General features: G+C 46.4%; 3 protein-coding genes across 5 annotated transcripts; all 3 read right to left on the bottom strand.

Moving 5' to 3' along the window:
• Positions 1 to 730: 730 nt before the first annotated feature.
• On the bottom strand, positions 731 to 4,923 carry LOC137900497 (histamine N-methyltransferase-like). The gene is made up of 7 exons (XM_068744589.1): positions 4,807 to 4,923; positions 4,544 to 4,689; positions 4,079 to 4,131; positions 3,145 to 3,252; positions 2,303 to 2,433; positions 2,112 to 2,205; positions 731 to 1,403 (listed from the first exon to the last, which is right to left on the bottom strand). Exons 2-7 carry the CDS (start codon positions 4,678 to 4,680, stop codon positions 1,048 to 1,050), a joined length of 879 nt encoding a protein of 292 aa, XP_068600690.1. The 5' UTR covers positions 4,681 to 4,689; positions 4,807 to 4,923; the 3' UTR covers positions 731 to 1,047.
• Positions 4,924 to 5,352: 429 nt separating this feature from the next.
• Positions 5,353 to 11,557, bottom strand: LOC137900386 (histamine N-methyltransferase-like). Of its 2 annotated transcripts, XM_068744465.1 has the most exons (8): positions 11,525 to 11,557; positions 11,135 to 11,236; positions 10,306 to 10,451; positions 10,063 to 10,115; positions 9,568 to 9,675; positions 7,359 to 7,489; positions 7,176 to 7,269; positions 5,353 to 6,208 (listed from the first exon to the last, which is right to left on the bottom strand). In XM_068744465.1, exons 3-8 carry the CDS (start codon positions 10,440 to 10,442, stop codon positions 5,853 to 5,855), a joined length of 879 nt encoding a protein of 292 aa, XP_068600566.1. In that variant the 5' UTR covers positions 10,443 to 10,451; positions 11,135 to 11,236; positions 11,525 to 11,557; the 3' UTR covers positions 5,353 to 5,852. The 2 variants fall into 2 exon arrangements, with proteins under 2 accessions (XP_068600566.1, XP_068600567.1); XM_068744466.1 differs by lacking the exons at positions 11,135 to 11,236; positions 11,525 to 11,557 and adding an exon at positions 10,723 to 10,787.
• Positions 11,558 to 17,332: 5,775 nt separating this feature from the next.
• LOC137900360 (histamine N-methyltransferase-like) lies at positions 17,333 to 22,537 on the bottom strand. Of its 2 annotated transcripts, XM_068744430.1 has the most exons (7): positions 22,482 to 22,537; positions 21,079 to 21,236; positions 20,288 to 20,340; positions 19,908 to 20,015; positions 19,243 to 19,373; positions 19,060 to 19,153; positions 17,333 to 18,286 (listed from the first exon to the last, which is right to left on the bottom strand). In XM_068744430.1, exons 2-7 carry the CDS (start codon positions 21,210 to 21,212, stop codon positions 17,931 to 17,933), a joined length of 876 nt encoding a protein of 291 aa, XP_068600531.1. In that variant the 5' UTR covers positions 21,213 to 21,236; positions 22,482 to 22,537; the 3' UTR covers positions 17,333 to 17,930. The 2 variants fall into 2 exon arrangements, with proteins under 2 accessions (XP_068600531.1, XP_068600532.1); XM_068744431.1 differs by lacking the exon at positions 22,482 to 22,537 and having other exon boundaries at positions 21,172 to 21,229.
• Positions 22,538 to 25,859: the final 3,322 nt, after the last annotated feature.

The following is a 25,859-nucleotide window of genomic DNA, read 5'->3' as shown; positions in this document are numbered from 1 at the left end:
CCGGACCGAACATGCGGAACCAAAATGGTTCAATACAAATAAAATAAAGACATGATCAGGATACTGCAGACTGGTGGCCTGGAAACAAATGACTATATATCATACAATAGAATACAGTATTTATATTATGTCACCATCTTATTCCAATAGTCCTGTAATAAAACACCAGAAAAGCTTTACATTTGGAAGTCCTCTTGAATATAACCTTTTTTTTTTTACTCAAAGTCAGACTGATTAAAGGCTCAGTTTATAACTGAGAGCATAAAAATATCCAACGACTGGAAAGAGACGTTTAGTTCTGCCTGCTGGGATGGGTGGAGCTGCAGGCTGCACCAACCTGACTTCAAAGAGATGGAATAATTTTAATGTGAATTATCAACAGATAATAATTAATACTGACTGCAGAAATTGCTCGCACAAGGTAAGTAAACAGCAAGAAGCAGTAATATAATGTTTATTTTACTCAAGGGTTATCAGCTATTTGAACTACACCATTTTCTATTTCAACAAGACAAACTTCAAGTCCCAGTAAATACATTTGTGAAGTAATAATGACTTCAAGAACCGTATGATTTAAAGCTCCAGTGAGCTAATGAGTGCACACGAATGTCCTCACAGCAAGAACTTTGGAACTAAAACAAAGGTTTTCTCCAAATGAAAATCTCACGAAAAGAATTCATATTTAAACCATATGATTTTATTCATGTTTTAACTGATCAACGTTTTTATTTTGTTGGAACAAAACAAAAATAAGTTAGGGAATATGATTACATTACATGTTCATAGATTAGCAATAGATTCCTTTAGGGCCCCAGATGTAACTCAATGCAGACCTCATCCACATGTTATTGAGGTGAATACACTTTGTTGTAAACATCACTCCAGTTCGCATAACATAATTTTGTTGCATCTCATATGCATTTGTTAGCATTTAGCTCAAGGAGACACTGGCTTTCATATATTACACATTCAGGTCAATTTAGAGAGAACGATTGACTTAAGTTGCATGTTTATGAGAGGAAGCTGGAGAAACCGGATTTATCTGTTTTAAGTGAGCTGCTCTAAGACAATCAGTTCATATTTGCTTTTCATTAAAACTTTGCCGTTGGACTCCACACTAAATTCTGGGTCACGAAGAAACTCCATGATCTTAGCTTTGAGCTCAGGTGAGGCTGTCTTACTGAAATGCAGCACCTGAGTCAAAAAATCAAGCATCATCGCTCCGTCCTCGTCCCCCTCAATAAAACACCTTGTGATATCAATTTGATGTGGCAGATCGTGGCTCTGGTATCTCACTCCCTTGGAGTCCAGGAAACGTTTGATGTCGCCGGTGGACCGATTTACTTCAGCGGTGCCGAGCTCTTTGCTGTAGGTGTCTCTCATTGTGAGCAAACCAGTGTTTCCTAGAACAGATGAAATAAAAACAAGAATAAGAGTCAACTGTCAGTCAGGTTTGGCATTAAAAGTCAGTTCCAAGAAGTTGCAAACGATCCAACCAGCTGTGCTCAACTTATTTCAAATGAAATATTATTGAATCACGAAGAGCAAAAAAGAAGAATCAACTGGACTTGTTCAAGTTTGATTGAAGACGCTTCACCTCTCATGCAAGAGGCTTCTTCAGTTCTCAGAGACTTGGAGAGAGAGCCAAGAAGAACAGGGGCGACAGGTACCAGGAAGTGAAATGATAGTCCATATCCTGTCTGGGAAATGGATGAAGAGCGTGCCAGACAAACTTTCAGCTTCCATCATTGGAACAGGGGCAAGGTTTTCTGTCCACCCTGGACAAATGCACCTAGATCTCTGACATTATGTCGAATATCCAAGAGAGACTGGTCATCATATACCAGCAGATACTTGATCTTCAGAGTACCAAGGCTGAGAGACAGCAAACAAAAACCATCCAAAGTGAGAGCAACCGGCGGCTAGCCACACACACTGGCATCATCTTTTCAATCTACTATTAGGCCTAGATAAGTGCCTGCCTAAAGAATCAGACTCGCATACTCCAAATGACAATCCTAAAAGATTGTCCATCTGTCCGTCCATCCACCCACTCAACCAAAAAAAAAGAAGAACATTTGAAGAATTTCAAACATTGTTCATTCACTTGCCAGAACGTAAAGTAATGAGAAGTTTTCCATCCTTGTTCAGGAGACTCTGGAAGAAGCTGACGGTGGCTTCAGGATCCTTCACGTAATAAAGCACCTGTTGATTTCACCACAGACAATGGGTTGGCAAATCATCGGATTGCATAGAAACATTCTGTAACGGGATTAATTGTTGTAGAAATTCTAAATGAAACCTGGAACATGTGAATCAAGTCAGCCTTCTTAGTCCTCTTTTTCTCTTTCCACTGCTCCTCAAACTCTTCGGCAGTCATCTTGTTCCAGATAAATGTGACGTAATCCAAGCCTGGAGTCTGGGACACCAAATCTGCATCGACAGACGTAAAACAGTCATGAGAAAATCCTTTATTTCAACAATAATATTTTAATATCAAATAGCAGAATCTGTATTGTTTTAGTACCTGCAGATTGATCCTCGAGTTTAATCATTCGGTTTACTCACCTAAGGAACTTGGGATATGCTACAATAAATCTTCCTCAATTTCTATGGCGGTAGAAGTGTTGGCTCTGTTTTCTGGCATCTATTTCCTGCTTTATTTTGAAGGAGAGTTCTGGTGTCATTTGACACTTTTCCTATGTTTTCCTGCCATTTGTGTTGTTGTTTCTTGATTTCCTCCACAGTGAGTCTGATTATTCCTAACCGGACCCGATTGTCATTCACTGTATTTATTCCGATCCCTCTGGTTTATTGTTACTCTCTGCTCTGTCTGCTTCGTGGTTATAATCGGAAATAGTTTGAAATTAATGTTGCCTGCATCATCATTGACTGAAACCAGCTCATGCATGTTCTAGTGACGATAACTAATGAAAGAAAAGATATAAACAAACGTTTGTCTTGTTGAAAGAAGATGCTACTCTCTTTTGGTAGCTTCGGCGTTCACACCGCCATAGAACACAATATCCTGTGGGTCTTGAAAAACCGGTCAAAATGCTTGAAGCCCGCTGGCAGAATGGGGATCTCTGCTCTGAGTGCAAGTTTGTGTTCTTCATGATGTGTGTGTGTCTTTATAGTGAATACCTCTGTAGTCACGTAGCTGTTGGGGGGTTGGCTCTATCACCTCATTATCTACAGTCATCTCTGGGTACTTGTGATGGAGGGCAGAGAGAATCTTGAGGTCAAGATCACCTGCAGGAAAAAAACAGTTTATCAAGAACCCTTGATCAGTTTGACCAACAGTGATCCACAACACCCAACCCGAACAAGGAAGGACATGAATCATGATGTTGGATGGTTGAGGCTTGGCAGAGGAATCATTTTGTTCTATTTTAAACTGTTACAGACTGCTCATTAACGAAGCTAATCAGCTGTTGATAAACACGAGTTTTAAGTCAGACTCTTTTCTTGGAGGTCGTCGACTCCTCTCCTTCCTCCTCATTTGAACTTTCCCATTAACAAAGAAGCTCTCCAAAGACATTTGTTTTTTATTAATCTTCACTAGTTCACGTCTGTTTTTAGTAACGTATCACGTAAAGCACGAAAATTCACAGGCGAATGTTACGTTGGCAAAAATCTGGTCGTTTTTCAAAATAAAACACCTTTTAGACGCTAATAATCAATACAACGGAAATTGTATAAATGAGTTGTTCTTTCTGTGCGGCCCGGTAACAAATGCCTCACGGACCGGTACCGGGCCGTGGCCCGGTGGTTGAGGACTACTGCATTAAATGATTCTGGAAAGCCAGCTAAATTAAAATGACATGGTTAAAGTAACACTCAGAATTTATGAGCAAATTGATGGTTTGTCCAACAAATGCAACAAAACCTCTGACTGGAAAAGTCACTTTGTTTGCAACTTAAATTAAACATTGTTCTGGGAACAACGTTTAACAATCATCATCAATCAATCATTTGTCAATCATCAGCTTCTCTTTTACTGTTCGTCACAGTTAGTGTTTCACAGGGCTCGTAAATACAATCAATCATCTGTGATCTCCAGAGTCTTTGTTCTTACCACATCCACTCCCAACTCCAATGACATTCAGATTGGACTTTCCAGTCACAGTCCTGAGGAGAGAAGACAAATATGTTGGACCTTCATAACGATTGTGTAAACCTCGTGGAAATTAGTGCGGAGGCGTGAACGTGGATGGATCTTGGGTTGGATCCAGATAAAGAGGTCGATCCTCTCCTCTGCATGGCGGTTAAGACTCTCTCTTGACTAATGGTAAACAGCTAGAAAGCAGCGTCGTCATGCCACGTGGAGGGGAACGAGCTGCTCGGCGGAGGTCTGCGCTCTCCGAGTGTTTTTCTAGTTTTTCAGTATTTTTTCCTCACCCAGTTTGAGGGTTTAACTTTAAGGAGAGATTAAGTTATTCTTCCAGGATGTGAGGCCCTCAGAGACAAATTGTAATTTGTGAATTTGGGCTATACAATTAAAATTTGACTGATTGATTGATAAATAAATGTGGAGGATTACTTAGCCATTATATCCAGGAGCAGATTGTCGGCGAACTCGTGCATCGCCTGATGGATGGTGCAGTTCTTCAGGTAATGATAGAAGCATTTTAGGTACCTGTTGCTATCGCTGACCAATGTTACCAGTGGTGATTCCATGCTAGTGATCTATAAAACACACACACACACACGTCGATGATAAATACATAAATGCAGTGTAGAATGTATCAGCTTCAAAGCAGACGCGGATCATTTCATGGCTGTTCATGAGAATTTCTAGCAGACCTGAATGTCTCCACGCTGACAGCAATCCAGGTTGATGGTTGTTGCTGCTCTGACTTGTCTCAGGGATTGTCTCTCTCGGGGGGAAACATGCTGGAACGTCCTCTCTTATTAATCCCCACCCTCCTGCTCACATGCTTCCAGCCTCGTCTGTCAGCCAATCAGCTTCTGCCTGCACTGTTTGCCTGTTTTTTTTGTTGTGTTAGGGAAAGTCTCTTGAGGTGAAAAACGACAGTGAAGTCTGCACTTTTCCGAGCAGCCGAGCGACTCAACGGTTCAAAGACGCGTCTCATATGCGCATGAACTAGGCGTGAGGCGCCCTCTGTTGGCAAGGTGGCGACACTACTAGTAGACAGGAGGAATAAATGTATAAACACCATTTTGTCTTATAACCAGGGACAAAAGCTGGACATTTGATTTTTGCTAGAAACCTTTTGAGCATTACATCCGTTTTTAAATTTGTCCGTGTTCAATAACCATCTATAAATAAAACTCTCTCTACCTGAAATCAGTTTAAATAACCAGAATAATCAAACCAGGTCTGTGAGCTTAAATTGGATTTATTTTTAATTCCACAGGAAGATCAGGTTGTTGAACAAATGAGCCACAGGCTCACAGCTGAACCTCGCACCTTGGGCCGGGCTGGTCAGAGTCCAGGGCTGTTTTCTTAATTCAAAAGGTGCTCATTTCCACCTGTGGTCCCTGGACAGGTCCATGTCACAGTCCCAATCGCAAATGGTAGCCTGACCATGACCCCATACATTGCAACCCGGATTGTCATCTACAGACATTGAACAATTTCACATTTATCCTGTTCATGCCGTTACAAATTTACTCCACCATTTTCATACACACAATCGCGTGAAGGGCCTTTCCCATTGAAAACAAACAGATGCTCAGCAGTTCATGGGAACGGTCTTGCTGCCTCTACATTGACAGCTGAGATACGCCAATGACCTGACAGAGAGGTGATTATACTCTAACTTGTTTAGTCAGCGTCGTTCTCCCAGCAATTTCAATAAGATGCATGACTTTTCTTTTTATCTGTTTTAAGTGAGCTGCTCTAAGACGATCACTTCATATTTGGCGTTCATTAAAACTTTGCCGTTGGACTCCACACTAAATTCTTGGCGGCGAAGAAACTCCATGATCTTAGCTTTGAGCTCAGGTGAGGCTGTCTTACTGAAATGCAGCACCTGAGTCAAAAAATCAATCATCATCTCTCCGTCCTCGTCCCCCTCAATGAAACACTTTGTGATATCAACTTGATGTGGCAGATTGTGGCTCTGGTATCTCACTCCCTTGGAGTCCAGGAAACGTTTGATGTCGTCAGTGGACCGATTTACTTCAGCGGTGCCGAGCTGGTTGCTGAAGGCGTCTCTCATCTTGGCCACATCATTGTTTCCTAGAACAGATGACATTAAAATCGGACGAAGAGTCAAATGTGAGTCAGATTCGGCATCAAAGGTCAGTTCCAAAATGTTGCAAACAATCAAACAGTCGTGCCCAACTTATTTCTAAGGTATTAGTGAGTTTTTTCTCTTTTAACATCTGTTTTGGCAAAAGAAGATGAACATACAACACTTCTCTTCCCATCATTGGGAGCTGATTGGGAGCCAATTGGTTTTTTTGGTGTTTTTTTAGGGTAAACCTAATGTGATTGGATACTATGTTGACGCACAGCACCGGTACGTATCACTCCGCGAGACGCCTGACTATAATACTATGGTGAAGGACAGCACCGGTACGTATCACTCCGCGAGGCTCCTGACTATAATACTATGGTGAAGGACAGCACCGGTACGTATCACTCCGCGAGGCTCCTGACTATAATACTATGGTGAAGGACAGCACCGGTACGTATCACTCCGCGAGGCTCCTGACTATAATACTATGGTGAAGGACAGCACCGGTACATATCACTCCGCGAGGCTCCTGACTATAATACTATGGTGAAGGACAGCACCGGTACGTATCACTCCGCGAGGCTCCTGACTATAATACTATGGTGAAGGACAGCACCGGTACGTATCACTCCGCGAGGCTCCTGACTATAATACTATGGTGAAGGACAGCACCGGTACGTATCACTCCGCGAGGCTCCTGACTATAATACTATGGTGAAGGACAGCACCGGTAAAGTCGTACTAAAACATGGCGATAGATTTTTGAGTGCCGTGTAGCACATAAAATCAGTTTGAGGTCAGTAAGCACAACCAGAATTAATACATAAGGCGCAGGGTCGATTTGTTTTGAAAATTAAAGGATTTTAAGTGCACCTTATGGTCCGAAAAATACGGTAGTCGATCCCTACACTCAACCAAAGGGTTTAAAATATGTTGCCAAATTTCGAATAACATCCCTTCCCTTACCAGACTGTAAAGTAATGAGAAGTCTTCCATTCTTGTTCAGGAGACTCTGGAAGAAGCTGACGGTGGCTTCAGGATCCTTCACATAATACATCATCTGTTGATTTCACCACAGACAATAAACTCATTAGTTTACATCAAAACAAGATCAATGGGATTAATTGTAGTAGAAATTCTAAATGAAACCTGGAACATGTGAATCAAGTCAGCCTTCTTAGTCCTCTTTTTCTCTTTCCACTGCTCCTCAAACTCATCAGCAGTCATCTCGTTCCAGATAAATCTGACGTAATCCAAGCCTGGAGTCTGGGACACCAAATCTGCATCGACAGACGTAAAACAGACGTAAAACAGAGTGAAGGAAAATTCTGTATTCAAAGAATAATGTTTCAGTGTCAAACAGCAGAATCTTTGAGTAACCGCAGATTGAATGATTCAAAGGAATGTTTGTATGCATTATAGACTGAGGACAATCACAGCAATAAAGCAATACACTTTTAAAAGTATATCTAAAATCTTCAGTCTTTTATAAATGCATAGAGAAAAAAAAAATCAAATTTAATTACCGTATTTTCCGGATTATAAGTCGCGGTTTTTGTCATAGTTTGGTCGGGGGTGCGACTTATAAATCGGAGCGACTTATATATGTTTTTTTTTACAAAATCTGTGAGCGCAGAGACAGTAGCCTACACATTTCTATAACAGGTGTTACAGGGAACTCTGTGACCCGTCAGAATCTGTCGCGGTTTCTGGAGGTTCAGAGTTATCTGTCACACCTGTTATCTAAAAACACAAATTAGAAGGGCTGATTGAAAATGGCGCCGAAAAAAAAGTCATATTCCGCGGCTTACAAGCTTCAGATAGTGAAATATGGAGCCGAAAACGGCAATCGAGCAGCAGAAAGAAAGTTTGGAGTGAGCGAAAAACTTGTAAGGGACTGGCGAAAAGCGGAGGTTACGCTAACTGAAATGAAGAAAACAAAGAAAGCTAATCGCGGGCGACAAGCTAGGTGGCCGCAGTTGGAGGAACGAGTTCACGCATGGGTGCTTGAACAACGTGCTGCTGGGAGAGGTTTGTCAACGGTGCAGTTGCGTCTCCACGCCCAAGTGGTTGCCAGGGAGGTGAATATAAACGGCTTTGCGGGAGGACCTTCTTGGTGTTACCGCTTCATGCAGCGCAAACGCCTCTCTATCAGAGCTAGGATGACACTGTCCCAAAAACTGCCAGCGGACTTCCAAGCCAAGGTTGACAGTTTCCGCGCGTTCATTGAAAAGCATGTAAGTGATCACAACGTGACACCGGATCATATTATTAACATGGACGAGGTCCCCCTCACTTTTGACATCCCCATGGGCCGAAGTGTTGCAGAGAAAGGGCAAAAAAGTGTGAATATCGTTACAACTGGTCATGAGAGATCACACTTCACAGTGGTGCTGGCATGTTGTGGAGACGGATCAAAACTGCCACCGATGGTCATTTTCAAACGAAAAACCATGCCAAAAATCCAATCCTCCTCAGTTGAAGTCGCCGTGAACGAGAAAGGGTGGATTAATCAAAAAATGATGAACTTGTGGCTTACAAAGTGCTACAATAAGCGACCGGATGGCTTCTTTAGAGCACGCAAAGCTCTGCTTGTGATGGATAGCATGAGAGCGCACATCACACCACAGTTAAAAAATAAATTAAAATTTTTCAACTCCATACCTGCCATCATCCCTGGAGGCTTAACCAAAATACTCCAGCCACTTGATATCTCCGTGAATAGGAGCTTTAAGTCAGTTTTGCGTAACCTGTGGGAGCAGTGGATGACGGATGGAGAGCACAGCTTCACGGCAACCGGGAGAATGCGCCATGCAACTTTCCTGGAAGTCATTGAATGGATCGACAAAGCATGGGCTTCAGTGACAACCGAAACCGTCCTGTCGGGATTCAGAAAGGCTGGAATAATTGGAACTGCAACTGACGACGAGTCTGATGTAAGCGACGTAGAAGAGGAAGCGGCGTCTTGTCTACCTGCCGAGTTGGGGGAGTTGTTCAAAAGTGACACCGAGGATGAAGATTTCCTTGGATTTCGTGATTCGGAGTAAAACCTGATATTTTGGTAAACGTGTTAGCATGTTCTTTGTGCTATATGTTGTTTGGTGTTGGATTTTATCAAATAAATTTTCCCCAAAAATGCGACTTATCCTCCAGTGCGACCTATATATGGTTTTTTCTTCTTAATTATGCATTTTTTGGCCGGTGCGACCTACAATCCGGAGCGACGTATAATCCAAAAAATACGGTATTTTTTTTATCCATGATTTTTTTTGTTGAAGCCCGCTGGCAGAATGGGGATCTCTGCTCTGAGTGCAAGTTTGTGTTCTTCATGATGTGTGTGTGTCTTTATAGTGAATACCTCTGTAGTCACGTAGCTGTTGGGGGTTTGGCTCTATCACCTCATTATCTACAGTCATCTCTGGGTACTTGTGATGGAGGGCAGAGAGAATCTTGAGGTCAATATCACCTGCAGGAAAAAAAACAACAAGAAATACATCAAAGCACACCGGTCCTGAAAAAAAAAAGCCTTGACCAGTTTGACCCAGTGATCCACAACACCCAATACGAAAAGGAAGGCAGTACTGTACATGACTTCAATGGTATTGGATGGTTAAGCCTTGGCAGAGGAATTCCCTCTAAAATAGAACAAAGTTTTAGCAAACTGTCTCGCAGACCTGCAGGAAACACCTCATAGCAGTTTTACACGTGTCGCCGTGCCGAGGGAATCGCTCTGCCGAAGCCCAACAAGCCAACCGATGACCCAAAGCAACGGTGCAAACCACTACGCCGCCGTGCCGCCCGTCTCAGAAATACAATCGTCTATAAATGTGATCTCCAGAGTCTTTGTTCTTACCAGCTCCACTTCCTACTCCAATGACATTCAGATTGGACTTTCCATTCCCAATCCTGAGGAGAGAAGAAAAATGTGTTGGACCTAAAAGTCAAGTCTTAAAATAACGATCCCCAACAGCCCTAGTCATGTCACATGAAAACACAATGTACTGCATTTTGTATTTTCCACACTCCTATTGGTCAGTTTCAGTTTCGAGATGTTATACAAATAATATATGACTGATTGATAAATGTGGAGAATTACTTAGCCAGTATATCCGGGAGCAGATTGTCGGCAAACTCCTGCATCGTCTGATTGTTAGTGGAGTTCTTCAGGTAATGATAGAAGCATTTTAGGTACATGTCGCCATCGCTGATCAATGTTACCAGTGGTGATTCCATGCTAGTGATCTATAAAACACACACGTCTATGTCATTTTACACTGAAATTGTTCAGGTATAAATACATAAATGCAGTGTAGAATGTATCAGCTTCAAAGCAGACGCGGATCATTTCATGGCTGTTCATGCTTTGAGATGAGAATGCAACAAAACTAGCAGGAGGTGAGAATTTCTAGCAGACCTGAATGTCTGCACACTAGGTGCGTTTACATGAACACCTGATAATAATTTTACTCCGAACTCTGATGGGATTAAATACATTTTGTCCATGTAAACGCACCTACCGACATCGACCCAGGTTGATGGTTGCTGTTGAGACACACCAATGACCCGACAGCACCGTGCATTACGCTGTTACTTGTTAAAAGTCAGCGTCTTTATCTTCCTGATGAAGGATGAGACTTTAATCTTCAATTTGGTAGGTTCGTTGTTTGCGTAGTCGTGGTACATAATATACGACTGGTACTGAATGAGTTAAAAGAAAAGAGTCAATCCATACATTGTTTTACAGCAAAAACAAGAGTGAACCAAAACAATTTAAACGAATATTAAATTCGTTCTTTAACGCATCCCCATCCATCTCCTTGTTTTTCACTCTCCTCATAACCCAGCCGGTCAGACAGACGGCCGTCCACCATGAGCCTTAGGTTCTGTCCAAGGTTTCTGCCTGTTAAAGGGAAGTGATTCCTCGCCTCCGTTGCCAGAGCTCTTGCTCTTGTGGGTCAAGTTGGGTTCCGTCTTTCCCTGCTACTCCTGTAAAGTGCCTTGAGACGACTTCCTGTTGTGATCTGGCGCTGTAGAGATAAAACTGAATTGAATAACACATTAATAAAAACACACAAACATAAAACATAAACATAACTGAATGAATTCAGAGCAAAATTGCTGTTCACGCACGCACACACACACACAGTGCTCCTAATCTCTGTATATCCACTATGCAAAGACAATAAAGGCTTTCTATTCTATTCCGCGCGCGCACGCGCACACACACACACACACACACACACACACACACACACACACAAACTGAGAACTTTGGTTTGTTTGTGATTCATGAATGAGCGTCGATAGCTTCTCACCTCTCGCTGTTCAGCTCGGAGCACCGGGGGGCGGGGGCGCTGGTGGGCGGGCGGAAGTCAAGGCCGAAATACCCGCTTCCGTCACCGGAAGGAGCCGTAATACCACGAATGCGCAATAAAATATAGTAAAAAATAAAGACTTAAACATAAATAAATGAAGCAGAAGATTTGGGTGAAATTAACCCGCAATACGCCAACAAAATAAATAAATAAATACATTATTATGCAGTACAATTTTCCATATGTTTTACGCTCAGCCCCGCCCCGTCAAGAAGTCAGTTATCCACCCGCAGAGGGAGACGTCTGTCTGCTGCATGGACTAAACACCATTTATCTTGGTTTCAAAAGCCCTTATGGTTATATATTTTCTCTTACAACATACCAACCATTTAGTCCCAGTAAGTAGAGAATCTGAATATATATATATATATAGAGAGAGCTGGACATTGTGAGGGAATAAAGAGTTCAAGGACTGTATGATTTAAAACTCGAAACGAATAAGGACACACGAATGTCCTCACATCACGGACTTTGAAACAAAAAAAAAAGATTTTTCCGTTTTCTTGAAATCAAATTCTCATGAAAGGGATTCATATTGTAGCGATCGCGCGAGATCACGTGAGGCGCAATGCATCATGGGAGTGACTGGGTTGTGCTGTTGGCACCATGAGTGAGAGGGGTGTGGCGTTAAAAGACCCCAGCGCGACATCCATGTGCAGTCAAGTTGTCCTGTGTCGCAATAAAGGCGCTTGTTGACACGAGCTCGATTCCGGTGTGGTTCTTCGCTCGCTACATTGGTGTCAGAAGTGGGATTTCTGACTTCCAGAAGGATGGAGATGGAAATCAACGAACTCGAGCGAGCAGTCAGAGCCATGCTGAAGGCGGACCGGCTTCCTGACGGCTCCAGCGCGCCGAGGCGTCCGCTGCCCCCGCTGGCCGAGCGGGCCACAGCAACGGACGCACCGAGGCGTCATCGCCCCCTGCTGGCCGGGCGGGCCGCCGCAGCAGACGCACCGAGGCGTCAGCGCCCCCTGCTGGCTGAGCAGGCCGCTGCAACCGACGCACCAAGGCGTCCACCGCCCCTGCTGGCCGAGTGGGCCGCCGCAGCAGACGCACCGAGGCGTCAGCGCCCCCTGCTGGCCGAGCAGGCCGCTGCAACATCCATGGAGCTCCAACATCCATGGAGCTCCGCTGCAACAGACGCGCCAGGGCGGCATCGCCCCCTGCTGGCCGAGCGGGCCAGCAGGGGCCGGGAGAGACTCCAAGACGTCAGTCAAGCTGCCCAAATACAATGGGATGACGCCGCTAATGCCCTTCCTTGCCCAAGTCCAACTAGCAGCATCGTACAGTGGCTGGAGTGATGAAGAAGCCGCTGTTCACCTGGCCCTAACGTTGGAGGGGAAGGCGGTGCAAGTGCTCCTTGATCTCGCCCCGGCGGAGCAGCAGGACCTCCACACCTTGACAACTGCACTACAGAGGCGGTTTGGACAGCGGCTTTTCACTGACCAGGGCAGGGAGCAGCTGGCCAGCCGACACCGCCAGGAAGGGGAGAACCTGGGCACCTTTGCCGCAGACGTGCAGCTGTATGCCCAGCAGGGCTATCCACATTTTGATGCAGCTGTTCAAGGTGAACTGGCCCTCAATGCCTTCCTGCGGGGGCTCACACCTGAAAGACTGCGCCAGCATGTTCGCCTCGCCGCGCCCAAGTCCCTCAGCGAGGCACTGTATGAAGCTGAACGGGCGGAGGCGGTGCTCTCCAGTCAGCCTGCACCACAGAGGGGTCCTGCTCGACAGCCAAATGTCAGAATGGCTGACTATGAGGAAGGGGGGGTGCCCGAAGAGACCCGCCAAGCCACGCCATCGCCACTGCAGCTCCAAAGAAGACCTCCGCGCTTCCAGCGGGCCCCCCGCTCAACTGACCGCTGCTACCGGTGTGATGAGGTCGGTCACATCGCACGGGATTGTCCTGCTCCTGCTCCAAAGGCCAGACAGGCGGGAAACGACAGCGGAGTGACTCAATGAGGGGGCTGCCACTCCGACCTCCATACCCCCTCCAAGGTAGATGCACGCTGGTGGGCCGCTGTGGCCATACCAAAGGACTGTATCTGAACTGCTGGCTTGATGGACAGCCCTGCCAAGCCTTGATGGACACGGGGTCCACCATCTCCCTGGTAGGCACCGACACTCTCGCCTTACCTTCCACTGCGTGGACGCCAACCGACACCAAGCTGATGACAGTGACAGGGGAAACGGTTGTCATGGGGGGGAGCAGGCGGCTGACAGTGAGGGTCGGAGACCAGGAGGTGATCCATGAGTTCTGGCTCGCCAACATCCAGGACCAGTGTATCATCGGCCTGGACCTGCTGAACCGCTGGGGAGCCCAGGTCGACGTGGTAGGGAAGGCTGTCACCCTTGGCGGAGAGCTCCAGGCTGGCCGAGAGAGTGGGAACCGACCGAGGAGGCGCCGCCAATCAGCTGCAGTTCAACGGCGGCCCAGCAGCCTGGCACAACCCCAACCTGCCCCAGAACTGCCCACAGAGTCAACTGTCGCCCCATCTACAGAGACAACCGAGGCCATATACCAGCTATGGCTACGCAGCAGCGATGGCCTAAATCCCCAGCAGCGCCAGCAGTTGAAACACCTCCTTGATGGCTACAAAGACATTTTTGCTGCCAAAGATAAGGACTGTAAGCAGACTGGCCTGGTCCAGCACACCATTGAGACGGGTGATGTTCAACCCATTCGCCTACGACCTCATCGGCTGGCCTTTTCTAGACGGCAGACGGCGGAGGAAATGGTCCGTGAGATGCTTGCCGGTGTGATCGAGCCGTCAGATAGTCCATGGGCTGCCCCGGTTGTCTTGGTGAGGAAGAAGAACGGCTCCTGGCGGTTCTGCGTAGACTACCGGCACCTCAATGCAGTCACCAAGAAAGACTCCTACCCACTCCCTCGCATCGATTACATCCCTCGACTACATCGCTGGGTCCAGCTGGTTCAGTTCCCTTGATCTCCGCAGTGGCTATTGGCAGGTGGAGCTGGCCCCCGAAGCAAGACCAAAGACTGCCTTTACCATCGGCCAGGGGCTATGGCAGTTCCGTGTCATGCCGTTTGGACTCTGCAACGCACCAGCTACGTTTGAGCGGCTGATGGAGAGGGTGCTGGCCTATGTGCCGCGGAGTCGTTGTGTGGTGTACCTTGATGACCTGCTGGTGCATGCCACTGACTTCGACGGAGCCCTGGCCAACCTAGGTGAGGTTTTTGCTGCCATTCGCCAGGCCGGGTTGCGACTGAACCCTGCCAAATGTCATCTGCTGTCCAGGGAGACGGAGTTCTTGGGCCATGTGGTTAGCGCTCGTGGTGTGGCTACTAACCCAGCGAAGGTGGCTGCAGTTCAAGAATGGCCAACCCCAGCCAATGTCAATGAGCTGCGGAGCTTCCTGGGACTGGCTTCATATTACCGGCGGTTCGTCCAGGGCTTTGCCACCATTGCCGACCCACTGCACCGCCTCACCAACAAGGGCCAGCCGTTCAACTGGGACGACAAATGCGCAGCCGCCTTTGCCCAACTCAAGAGAACTCTCACTGAAACCCCAGTGTTGGCGTACCCCAATGCTCAGCTGCCCTTTATTGTGGACACAGACGCTAGCAACGTCGGCGTCGGGGCTGTCCTCTCCCAGCAGGGGGAAGAAGGAGAGCGTGTGGTGGCCTACTTCAGTCGAGCGCTGAGCAGAGCAGAGAAGAACTACTGCGTCACCCGTCGGGAAATACTGGCAGTGGTCCTGGCCCTGCGGCAGTTCCGGCCGTATCTGCTTGGGAGCCACTTCCTGCTCCGTACTGACCACGCATCGCTCACCTGGCTTCTAAACTTTAAGAACCCTGAAGACCAGGTGGCCCGCTGGCTGGAGGTCCTCCAGGGATATGACTTCAACATCCAGCATCGGGGGGGCGACTTCACGGCAACGCTGATGCGCTCTCCCGGCGTCCATGTGCAGCGGTAGAGTGTCGCTACTGCCGGCGGCAGGAGGAACGGAGCCAGATGACACTCAGCGTGGCCAGCGCCAGCCCCTCCAACGATGGAGAAGGATGGCTCCCGCTGACCACTGAGCAGCTGAAACAGCAGCAGGAGGCTGATGTGACCCTTGCATTGGTGGGGGGCTGGCTGGAGGCGGGACGCCGTCCTGAGTGGGCCGAGGTGTCTGCCCTGGGGCCCGAAGTGAAGGCTTACCACTCCCAGTGGGGCAACTTCGTGGTCCGTGACGGAGTGATGTACCGGAGGTGGCAAACGCCAGGACGAGGGTACGACCTCCTGCAGCTGCTGGTGCCAAGGGCCCTACGGCCCCAAGTTCTCCAGGCGGTCCACGGTTCGGTGGGGGCGGGGCACTACGGGAATGCCAAGACCCTCAACCGCCTCAGGAGGCGATTCTACTGGCCGGACTGTCGGCGGGAGGTGGAGTTGCATGTCCACTGCTGTGATGCCTGCACGGCCCAGAAGGGACCGACCCAGCGCTCCCATGCCCCGCTACAGCAGTATCTGGTGGGGGCCCCGATGGAGAGGGTTGGAGTGGACATCCTGGGGCCCTTTCCAGTCACCAACTCTGGCAACCGCTATGTTCTGGTGGCCATGGACTACTTCACAAAGTGGCCAGAGGCGTATGCGGTCCCAGACCAGACCGCGGCTACGACCGCAGAAAGACTGGTGGAGGAGATGTTCACCCGTTTCGGGGTCCCTAATGAGCTCCACAGTGACCAGGGACGGAACTTCGAGTCCCAGGTCTTTGGGGAGGTCTGCCGACGGCTGGGGGTGAGTAAGACCAGAACAACTCCGCTTCACCCGCAAAGTGATGGGCTGGTGGAGCGGTTTAACCGTACCCTGGCCACCCAGCTTGCCATCCTCACCAGTCAACACCAGAAAGACTGGGACCGTCACTTGCCGCTGGTCCTGTGGTCCTATCGGTCTGCTGTTCAGGAGTCCAGCCAGTGCACGCCTGCCGCTCTTATGTTTGGGAGAGAGCTCCGGACACCGGTGGACTTGGTGTTTGGTGCCCCGCCAGAGCCGGAAATCCCTGGGGGGCAGGAGATGGACTATTTTCGCAGGCTGAGAGAGCGCCTGCTGGTAGTACACGACTACACCCGCCAGGCCCAGGCGAACTCTGGCGTTCGGCAGAAGAGGGGCTACGACGTCCGTTGCAGAGGACGGGCCTTCATGCCAGGGGACAAGGTGTGGGTCTACTGCCCTGTCCGCAAAAAGGGGATTTCTCCGAAGCTTCGCAGCCACTGGCAAGGCCCCTGTGACATCATAGACCGCTTGTCTGAGGTGGTGTATCGGGTGCGGATGTCCGGCAAGAGACGCATGGTGGTGCTGCACCAGGACAGACTCTCACCGTACCGACCCCTCGCCCCGGATGCTGGTGAGGCGAGTGGTGGCGGTAGTCCGTGCGCCGGCCCCTGTGACTCTCCGCCTGGCACGGCTCCTGCCAATCCTAGACGGCCTGTTCGCCGCCGTTGCCAGCCGGGGTATTTAAGAGACTTTGTGTTGGGTGATGGGGTCGCCGAGGGCGTCTGACCCCTCAGGTGGGGGCTATGTAGCGATCGCGCGAGATCACGTGAGGCGCAATGCATCATGGGAGTGACTGGGTTGTGCTGTTAGCACCATGAGTGAGAGGGGTGTGGCGTTAAAAGACCCCAGCGCGACATCCATGTGCAGTCAAGTTGTCCTGTGTCGCAATAAAGGCACTTGTTGACACAAGCTCGATTCCAGTGTGGTTCTTCGCTCGCTACAATATATTGAAACCATCGGATATCATGGGTTATAATTGATAAAACATTTTATTTTGGTGGAACAAAACAAAAATAAGTTAGGGAATATGATTACATTACATGTTCATAGATTAGCAATAGATTCCTTTAGGGCCCCAGATGTAACTCATTGCAGACCTCATCCACATGTTATTGAGGTGAACACACTTTGTTGGAGGGAGAAATGTAAACATCACTCCAGTTCTCATGCTTTGCGTGTCCATTTTAGCATTGCTAATATGCATTTGTTAGCATTTAGCTCAATGAGACACTGGCTTTCATATGTTACAAATTCAGAGCAATTTAGAGAGACCAAGTTGCATGTTTATGGAAATGGGAGGAAGACGGAGAACCCGGACAGAACCGACACAGACATGGGGAGAACATTAAACTCTGCGGCGCAACAGCGTGACTCACTGCGGCATTGTGTTATTAAAATTATCTAATAAATAGGTACGGTATCAATTAAGTAATGTTAAAACAAAAAGATATTCAACATGATTTCCATTAATTTTTGAAATCCAATTGTCTGAGGTTGTTGGGAGACTGTCTGTAATAGCTCTTTGTACAGAATCTCAATAAGATGCATGACTTTTCTTTTTATCTGTTTTAAGTGAGCTGCTCTAAGACGATCAGTTCAGAGTCGGCGTTCATTAAAACTTTGCCGTTGGACTCCACACTAACTTCTGGGCAGTGAAGAAACTCCAAGATCTTAGCTTTGAGCTCAGGTGAGGCTGTCTTACTGAAATGCAGCACCTGAGTCAAAAAATCAAGCATCAGCTCGCCGTCCTCGTCCCCCTCAATGAAACACTTTGTGATATCAACTTTAGCTGGCAGATTGTGGCTCTGGTATCTCACTCCCTTGGAGTCCAGGAAACGTTTGATGTCATCAGTGGACCGATTTAATTCAGCGGTGCCGAGCTGGTTGCTGAAGGCATCTAGCATCTTTACCCAACCAATGTTTCCTAGAACAGATGAAATAAAAACAGGACAAAGAGTAAACTGTCAGTCGGGCCAGGCATCAAAAGTCAGTTCCAACATGTTGTAAACGATCAAACTGCCGTGCCAAACGTATTTCTAAGGAACGATGAACAGGTAATATGAATTCTGAACCAACCTCCTTCACCTGCTTGAGCCTAAAGATCAATCAACTCTGAGCCAAAAACCAGCAGCAGCTCATCACACTAAGTTTAAATAGTTTTTTCTTTGTAGAGTGAAAACAGACGAGATTCTTTACTGAATTGCTATAAACAATGTTGAAATCAAATGTTGAATGATTTACTTTGTGGAAAGGAAAAAGATGATTGTAGAAAGTTCAGGTGAGCTCAGCCAGCCACCAATGATGTCATAAAAATATATGAATAACTTTAGATTACATAAAAAAAAGAAATTGATTAAAGCAATTCTGCTCATGACAATTATTTATGATTAAAGTATGAATTGTTAAAATAAAAATATTTTCAATATTATGTGAAATAATTTTTCATGTGGAAAATAAGTTCCTGCCTAAAGAATCAGAATGGAGAACCAGAAAGAACTGGGACCGTATGGTAGAGTAAAACCCAAAATTAGAATTTAAAAAACCAAGATGATGAAAAACGCAAATTGCCAGGTTCGTTTATGGACAACAGTACTGTGAGATAAATGTGGAGCTATTCCAAATTACAATACTAAAAGGATATCCATACATCAAGATGAAAATCTTTTGAATAATTACAAACAACATTCCTTCACTTACCAGAATATAAAGTGATGAGAAGTCTTCCATTCTTGTTCAGGAGACTCTGGAAGAAGCTGACGGTGGCTTCAGGATCCTTCACAAAATACATCATCTGTTGATTTCACCACAGACAATAAACTCATTAGTTTACATCAAAACAAGATCAATGGGATTCATTATTGTAGAAATTCTAAATGAAACCTGGAACATGTGAATCAAGTCAGCCTTCTTAGTCCTCTTGTTCTCTTTCCACTGCTCCTCAAACTCTTCAGCAGTCATCTCGTTCCAGATAAATGTGACGTAATCCAAGCCTGGAGTCTGGGACACCAAATCTGCATCGACAGACGTAAAACAGAGTGAAGGAAAATTCTGTATTGAAAGAATAATGTTTCAGTGTCAAACAGCAGAATCCGTATTGTTTTAGTAACTGCAGATTGATCTTTGAGTTTAATTGTTCCGTTTACTCACCTGGGATATGTTGTCTGGGGTTGCACTTCTTAGCTTGTGTTTGATTCATGATACTACCACTACTTCATTAACACGACAAGTCAAGAAAATAAAAGGCTTTATTTGTGCGTGTGTCATTTTAAATAAGTCGAGCATCATTACTTTCTCCACAGTTAGAGGCGGGGCTTCATACGTTTCTCCAGCTCTCATAACTGTTAACTTTTTACACAGTTGAGTCATTAAAGAACCGTCTCCTCACTAACGCTTCAATGTCCTCGTGGTTTTCCTCATAGGAGATTTACCTTGTGGGTTTTTTGTTCATGTCTGCATTTGGGTCCTGAACATTATGGGATAAGTTGTCATGTTTTGAGTGTAATTTTGTGTTCTTCATGATGTGTGTGTGTCTTTATAGTGAATACCTCTGTAGTCACGTAGCTGTTGGGGGTTTGGCTCTATCACCTCATTATCTACAGTCATCTCTGGGTACTTGTGATGGAGGGCAGAGAGAATCTTGAGGTCAATATCACCTGCAGGCAAAAAACAGTTTATCAAGAACCCTTGATCAGTTTGACCAACAAATGCAACAGAACCACTGACTGGAAAAGTCACTTTGTTTGCAACTCCAGTTAAACATTGTTCTGGGATCAATGTTTAACTGGACTCATAACTGATGTCAGTAGGAAATGTTGCATCCAATCATCAGCTTCTCTTTTTACTGCTCGTCACATTAAATTAATGCATCACAGGACTCATAAATACAATCATCTATAAATGTGATCTCCAGAGTCTTTGTTCTTACCACATCCACTTCCAACTCCAATGACATTCAGATTGGACGTTCCATTCCCAATCCTGAGGAGACAAGATAAATATGTTGGACCTTCATAACAGTCGAGTCTGAAAATAAAAATCCCCAACTTGACAAATGTTCATCGCATTCATAGCTATGATTAAATGAAGTGTCAGAATATTTAGGTTTACAGCAAAGAGAAGGTATTCAACGTTGTACAGTAGTGCTATACCCCCTCCCCCCCTTGTTTTAACAGCTGTCAAGTACGTATAAACTACTGAATTAATTGTCACGACATTTGGAGGATGGGTGGAGGATGTACTAGGAAACGACAGATCAGAATAAAGTATTAGCCACTGGATAGATTCATGGGAATTAATGAAGTAGTAGGAATGTGCCAAAGAAAGATGAGCTGATTGTCGTTTTGTTAGATTGTCTTGTAAATAGTTATTTTATTGACGACCTCAACCCTTGTCATTTCCTTTTATTTGTAAAAGCGCAATACTGCCGTGCACTTAATTTGTTGGTGAGAGGTTCATAACAGGTCTGCAGGGTAATTTAATAAAAGGGTAATTTTGTGGATCCAGAAAAACAGGTAGATCCACTCCTGTTGACTGTTTGACTGTTAAGAACATCACGTGCTAAATGGCATGAGAGTGGATGGTGTTGGGGAGGACGATGCAAAGGACAGGGTGAAGTGGAGAAGGTTGGTTTGCTGTGACGACCCCTCAGGGAATAAGAAGAAAGATAAATATTATTATTATTACTAATAATGCTCATAAATAAATATGGAGGATTACTTCATTATATCCGGGAGCAGATGGTCGATGAAGTCCTGCATCACCTGGTTTTGAGTCGAGTGTTTCAGAAAATGACGGAAGCATTCTAGGTACCTCTCGCTGTCATTGGGTAGTTTTGACTTTGGTGATTCCATGCCAGTTGTCTTTCTAAAAAAAAGCTAACACACACACACACACACACACACACACACACACACACACACACACACAATTTCATTCTACATTGGTCCATGCATTGTTCAGGTTTTCTTTATCTATACAGGGACAGCGGACAGTTAATATTGACCACGTAGGAAAGATGCATTGAACAAGGTGGAGCAGAAATGCTAATGTCCACCTGAAGTTCCTGGAAAGCTCCACGTCAGAGTTCCAGTCACAAATGGGTGACTGAGCATGTGATGAGTTGGAGTTAGAAATGGCATTTCTTTACTTTTACAGGAAAATAATAAGATGTTGCCATTAAAATGTTTTAGTTCTAGATGTATAAATCATGACTGTGAAGTTGCTTAAACAGATCGTTCCATATATTTGTGTATTTCTCAGAACATCTGTGTATAATCCTAATAATGCTCAACCCCCTAGTGGTTTTTCTTCTGCCATGTGACTAACTGCTGAGTTAGTGACAATCGGAAATCTGTTATATGCTGACTAGACTGAAGAAGGGAACGCTTCGTATTGTTTCGAAGAGCTATCTGCCCAAGGTTGGAGTCTTCATGTCTGGGTGATTTGCGCACGTACACATTCTTATCTGCAGCCTGAGCAGAGATGAAGCCTTTGACTCCATCATGATTATTTCTGATTGTGTATGCCTGACTGATCAGCAACCTGTAGTGCTTATCATTAACTCACCAATCAGTAGCAGAAGTTAGGTCAGGGTTCCATTGATGCCATTTATCCTTCTTAATCTTACTCAAGATATTCATGAAGTATGACACCGCCCCCAGGGTGCGGTGCAGACATGTTCACCATTTATAAACTGTGTGCAGGTGTTACGGTTGTCTCTCTGCCTCTGCGTTGTGTTGGGTAACAGAATTGCAGGTCCACACACGGCTGGTTCTGTCGTCTTTTTACTGGATTTATACAAAAGAAATACATTCGTTCGTCTCGGGATCTTGTACTGCTCCGTCCAGCGTGTTCGAATGAAGTGCTCATATTGTACAGAACAATAAAATTAAACATTTTCAACACGAACTGTATTGCAACTCAATATAACCACAGGTTAGCATTTTAAGCTAAGCGGAGCCTTAGCTTACTGCATAGCGATTAGCTTCATGCTAGCGGACTGAGTTAGCACAAAGCTCCAACCATGAAAACCAAAGAAAATAAATGAAAACCATGCTAGCGGAGCTGACTAGCATTAAACTCGTAACATCAGCATCACAAAGAAATAAATAATTACACACCTGGATTTATACAAAAGAAATACATTCGTTCGTCTCGGGATCTTGTACTGCTCCGTCCAGCGTGTTCGAATGAAGTGCTGGGGGAGGGGAAGCAGGAAATGGGCCAAAACCATAGGACGGCAAGCCAGGAGGGACAAAATACTCCAAATCATAAACACCCCGAGATGTACATTATAACAAATGAAATAAAAAACGTGTGTAATTATAAAAAGGGAAACAAGACAAATACATTACTAGAAAATAAATAAATCCCCTTTTATGCAGGATTTAACTGCATCCATATTTACTCCGTTACATACACCCCCCTTAAATCCTGCTAAATCGGGGATGTACACCCAAAACCGCCCAAAGAAGAGCAAGAAGTTCCAGACAAGAATGAGGAGGGAAGCAGGAGACGGAGAGAGGGGTCACTAGAATGCTAAAGGAAGAAAGACCTGCAGTGTACTATTGTCATTAAGAGCGTCAAAAGCTGTCGATTAAAAAATCCTCGATCTAGGGAGTACTTAAACGGGAAGGCGCCCTATCCCATACTAAAAAGTAGACTACAGAGATGCCTGTTACACCTCAAACTCTGCTAAACTGGACAACTGATAATGAAAACTACACTGCGAGGTCTACTCCTAAAAACACCTGTAGCTTGAAAAAAACAAAAAAACAACCTGCTACTGCACGTGCACTACTGGCAGGTGCTATCATCAGCTCAAAACAAGCTGGTAACTAGAGACATAAAAGAGCCAACTGTGGATGTGCGTGAAGTGTCAACGACCTGTTCATTCATTTCACAAATGAGTCTTTTGGGTGGTTTGATGGCTCTGCCTCGTCTTGTCCGCAGAATAGCAACATCTAAACTCTGAGGCTGAGCGGAAACAACAGGCTCATCCGACACTGTGTCATCATGGGTGGGAACCACGGGGTGGGGTTCAGCACTTTGCATGTCATCAGACACAGGGAGAATAACACTGAGCTGCTCGCTCCCTCCAACTGCAACACCACTTGCTGAGTCACCTGGCTCCGACGCGCGATCAGACAAGTCAGGCACGTCAACGGGGTCATCGTGATGCCCCTCCCTCTCCAAGTCGTCAGGACTGTTGAGCACCCAGTCTGCAGTTCGATCTCTTACGCCATCATCAACCGGAGGGTTGCCTACCGGGACTGCCGAACTAGACGGAGGGCCCTGGAGGTCTGTGGACAGCGGTGGACAGGGGTCTGCGGACTGAAGATCCTGCTCATCGTCTAACGGAAGGAAGCTCACAGGGAGCAACAGATTTCTGTGGACTACTTTCACCCTGTCAGTGTGGACGTCTTTGATTTTGTACACATTAATGCCAGGGTTCACAGCCACAACTTCATATGGAGAGGACTCCCACTTGTCAGCTACCTTCCGTTTTCCTCTTTCACCTCTGTTTGCAACGAGCACTCTGTCTCCAATGGCGAGTGGTGAGCCTTTGACTTTCCTGTTGTAGAGCTTTGCGTGTCGAGTCTGTTCTTTCTGACTGTGCCTCTGTGCTATCTGTACAGCCTCACGCATGTCTTTCCTCAGGCGAGACACAAACTCACTGTGATCGACCACCACTTCGTCAGAGAGGGCGCTTTGAAACAGCATGTCAACTGGGAGACGAGGAACTCGGCCAAACATTAGATAGAAAGGCGCAAAGCCAGTTGTTTCGTGCTCTGTGCAGTTGTAGCAGAAGGTGAGAAGCTGCAACATCTGAGGCCACTTGGCTTTAGACTTTGGAGGCAAAGTTCTTATCATAGACCCAAGGGTCCTGTTGAACCTCTCGACGATGCCGTTGCCCATGGGATGATAGGGCGTGGTATGAGACTTGTCGACACCTGCCAGAGACAACAGTTCCTTGATCAACTTGCTTTCGAAGTTCGCTCCTTGGTCAGAATGAATTCTCTTTGGAAAGCCATAGATGAGAAAGAATTCTTCCCAGAGTTTTCGAGCAACTTGTTTGGCAGACTGATTCTTGCATGGAAACGCGTGAGCCATCTTGGAGAAGCAGTCTGTAACGACCAGGACATCCATGCTCTTGCCATCGCTCACCTCAGCCGACCAGAAGTCGATGCAGACCAATTCCATCGGCTCTGATGTGCGAATGCTCTCCAGCGGTGCACAGGCATTGGGTTCAGGAGTCTTCCCGACAACACAGCGGCGGCAGTTTGTCACATGACCGTCGACATCTCGCTTCATCCCGACCCAGAAGAATCTCTGCATTGCAAGTGACAGAGTTCGACTCTTTCCCTGGTGCCCAGCTTCATCATGGATCCCATTCAGTACCTGCGCTTTGAGCGTGTCGGGCACCACAAAGAGGAACAGGCGTTTGTTCATATTCCCATCCCTCCGTTGTTTGCACAGCACGCCATCGCGGATGGTCAGCTTGTCCCAGTACTTCAGGAGCTGGCGTACACTCGAGGCTTCCTCTGCTCTCTCCCTCTTTGAAGGCTTCCGACGTCTCTCGATGTAGTACAGCACTCGACTGATGGTTCCATCTTGGCCTTGCTGGTTCACCAGACTGCTACGAGGGATGGGGCTACCAGCCTGCTGCAATTGAGGGACAGTGAAGCCCACACTCGCTACCTCACTTAACCCACCAGTTGAGTGTGCACCGAGAACAGCTGAAATCTCATCCGCTTCGACTGAACCACTGCAGCTGCTGGATGTGTTGCATGGCTGCTTGCCTGACCTCAGGACCATCTGGTGGTTGTTGCTGAACTTGAACGCGTCCTGGACAGTGTCATCACCAACCCCACTGACATTCTTCAGGAGGGCGAGATAAGGCTCTGTGATGACGCGATGACTTATACAAGACTGAACAAACGGCTCTCTGCTCAAGGCGTCAGCAACAACATTTTTGGGGCCTGGGACATACTTGAGATCAAAGCTGTACGATGCAAGCTTAGCCACCCAGCGCTGTTCACATGCATCAAGTCTGGGTTTAGTTAGGATGTATGTCAGGGGGTTGTTGTCAGTCCAAGCCGTGAAGTGACGTCCCTTAAGCCAGTGGCTGAACTTCTCGCAGACAGCCCACTTTAATGCAAAGAACTCCAGTCTGTGAGCCGGGTAGTTCATTTGAGAGCGAGAAAGTGTTCTGCTGGCGAAGGCTACAGGTCTCGCTACCTCTTCACCAGGAGGGACTTGAGAGAGGACAGCTCCAACCCCATCAAAGGATGCGTCAATGGCCAAAATGAAAGGCTGGTCGAAGAATGGATGAGCCAAGACTACACTCTGCAGCAGCTCAGACTTCAGGATCTCAAATGCATTCTGACATGCAGGTGTCCAGTCAGTGGGAGTGAGCTTGGCGTAACACATCCTCTTCCGAGGTTTCCTCCCCTTTTTCACAGGTGTCTGTTTGCTGGACCCCGATGTTAACTGGA

This window comes from Brachionichthys hirsutus, chromosome 10 (genome assembly GCF_040956055.1).
Source record: "Brachionichthys hirsutus isolate HB-005 chromosome 10, CSIRO-AGI_Bhir_v1, whole genome shotgun sequence".
In the NCBI taxonomy this organism is placed as follows: domain Eukaryota; kingdom Metazoa; phylum Chordata; class Actinopteri; order Lophiiformes; family Brachionichthyidae; genus Brachionichthys; species Brachionichthys hirsutus.
This window is presented reverse-complemented; position numbering and strand designations above follow the sequence as displayed.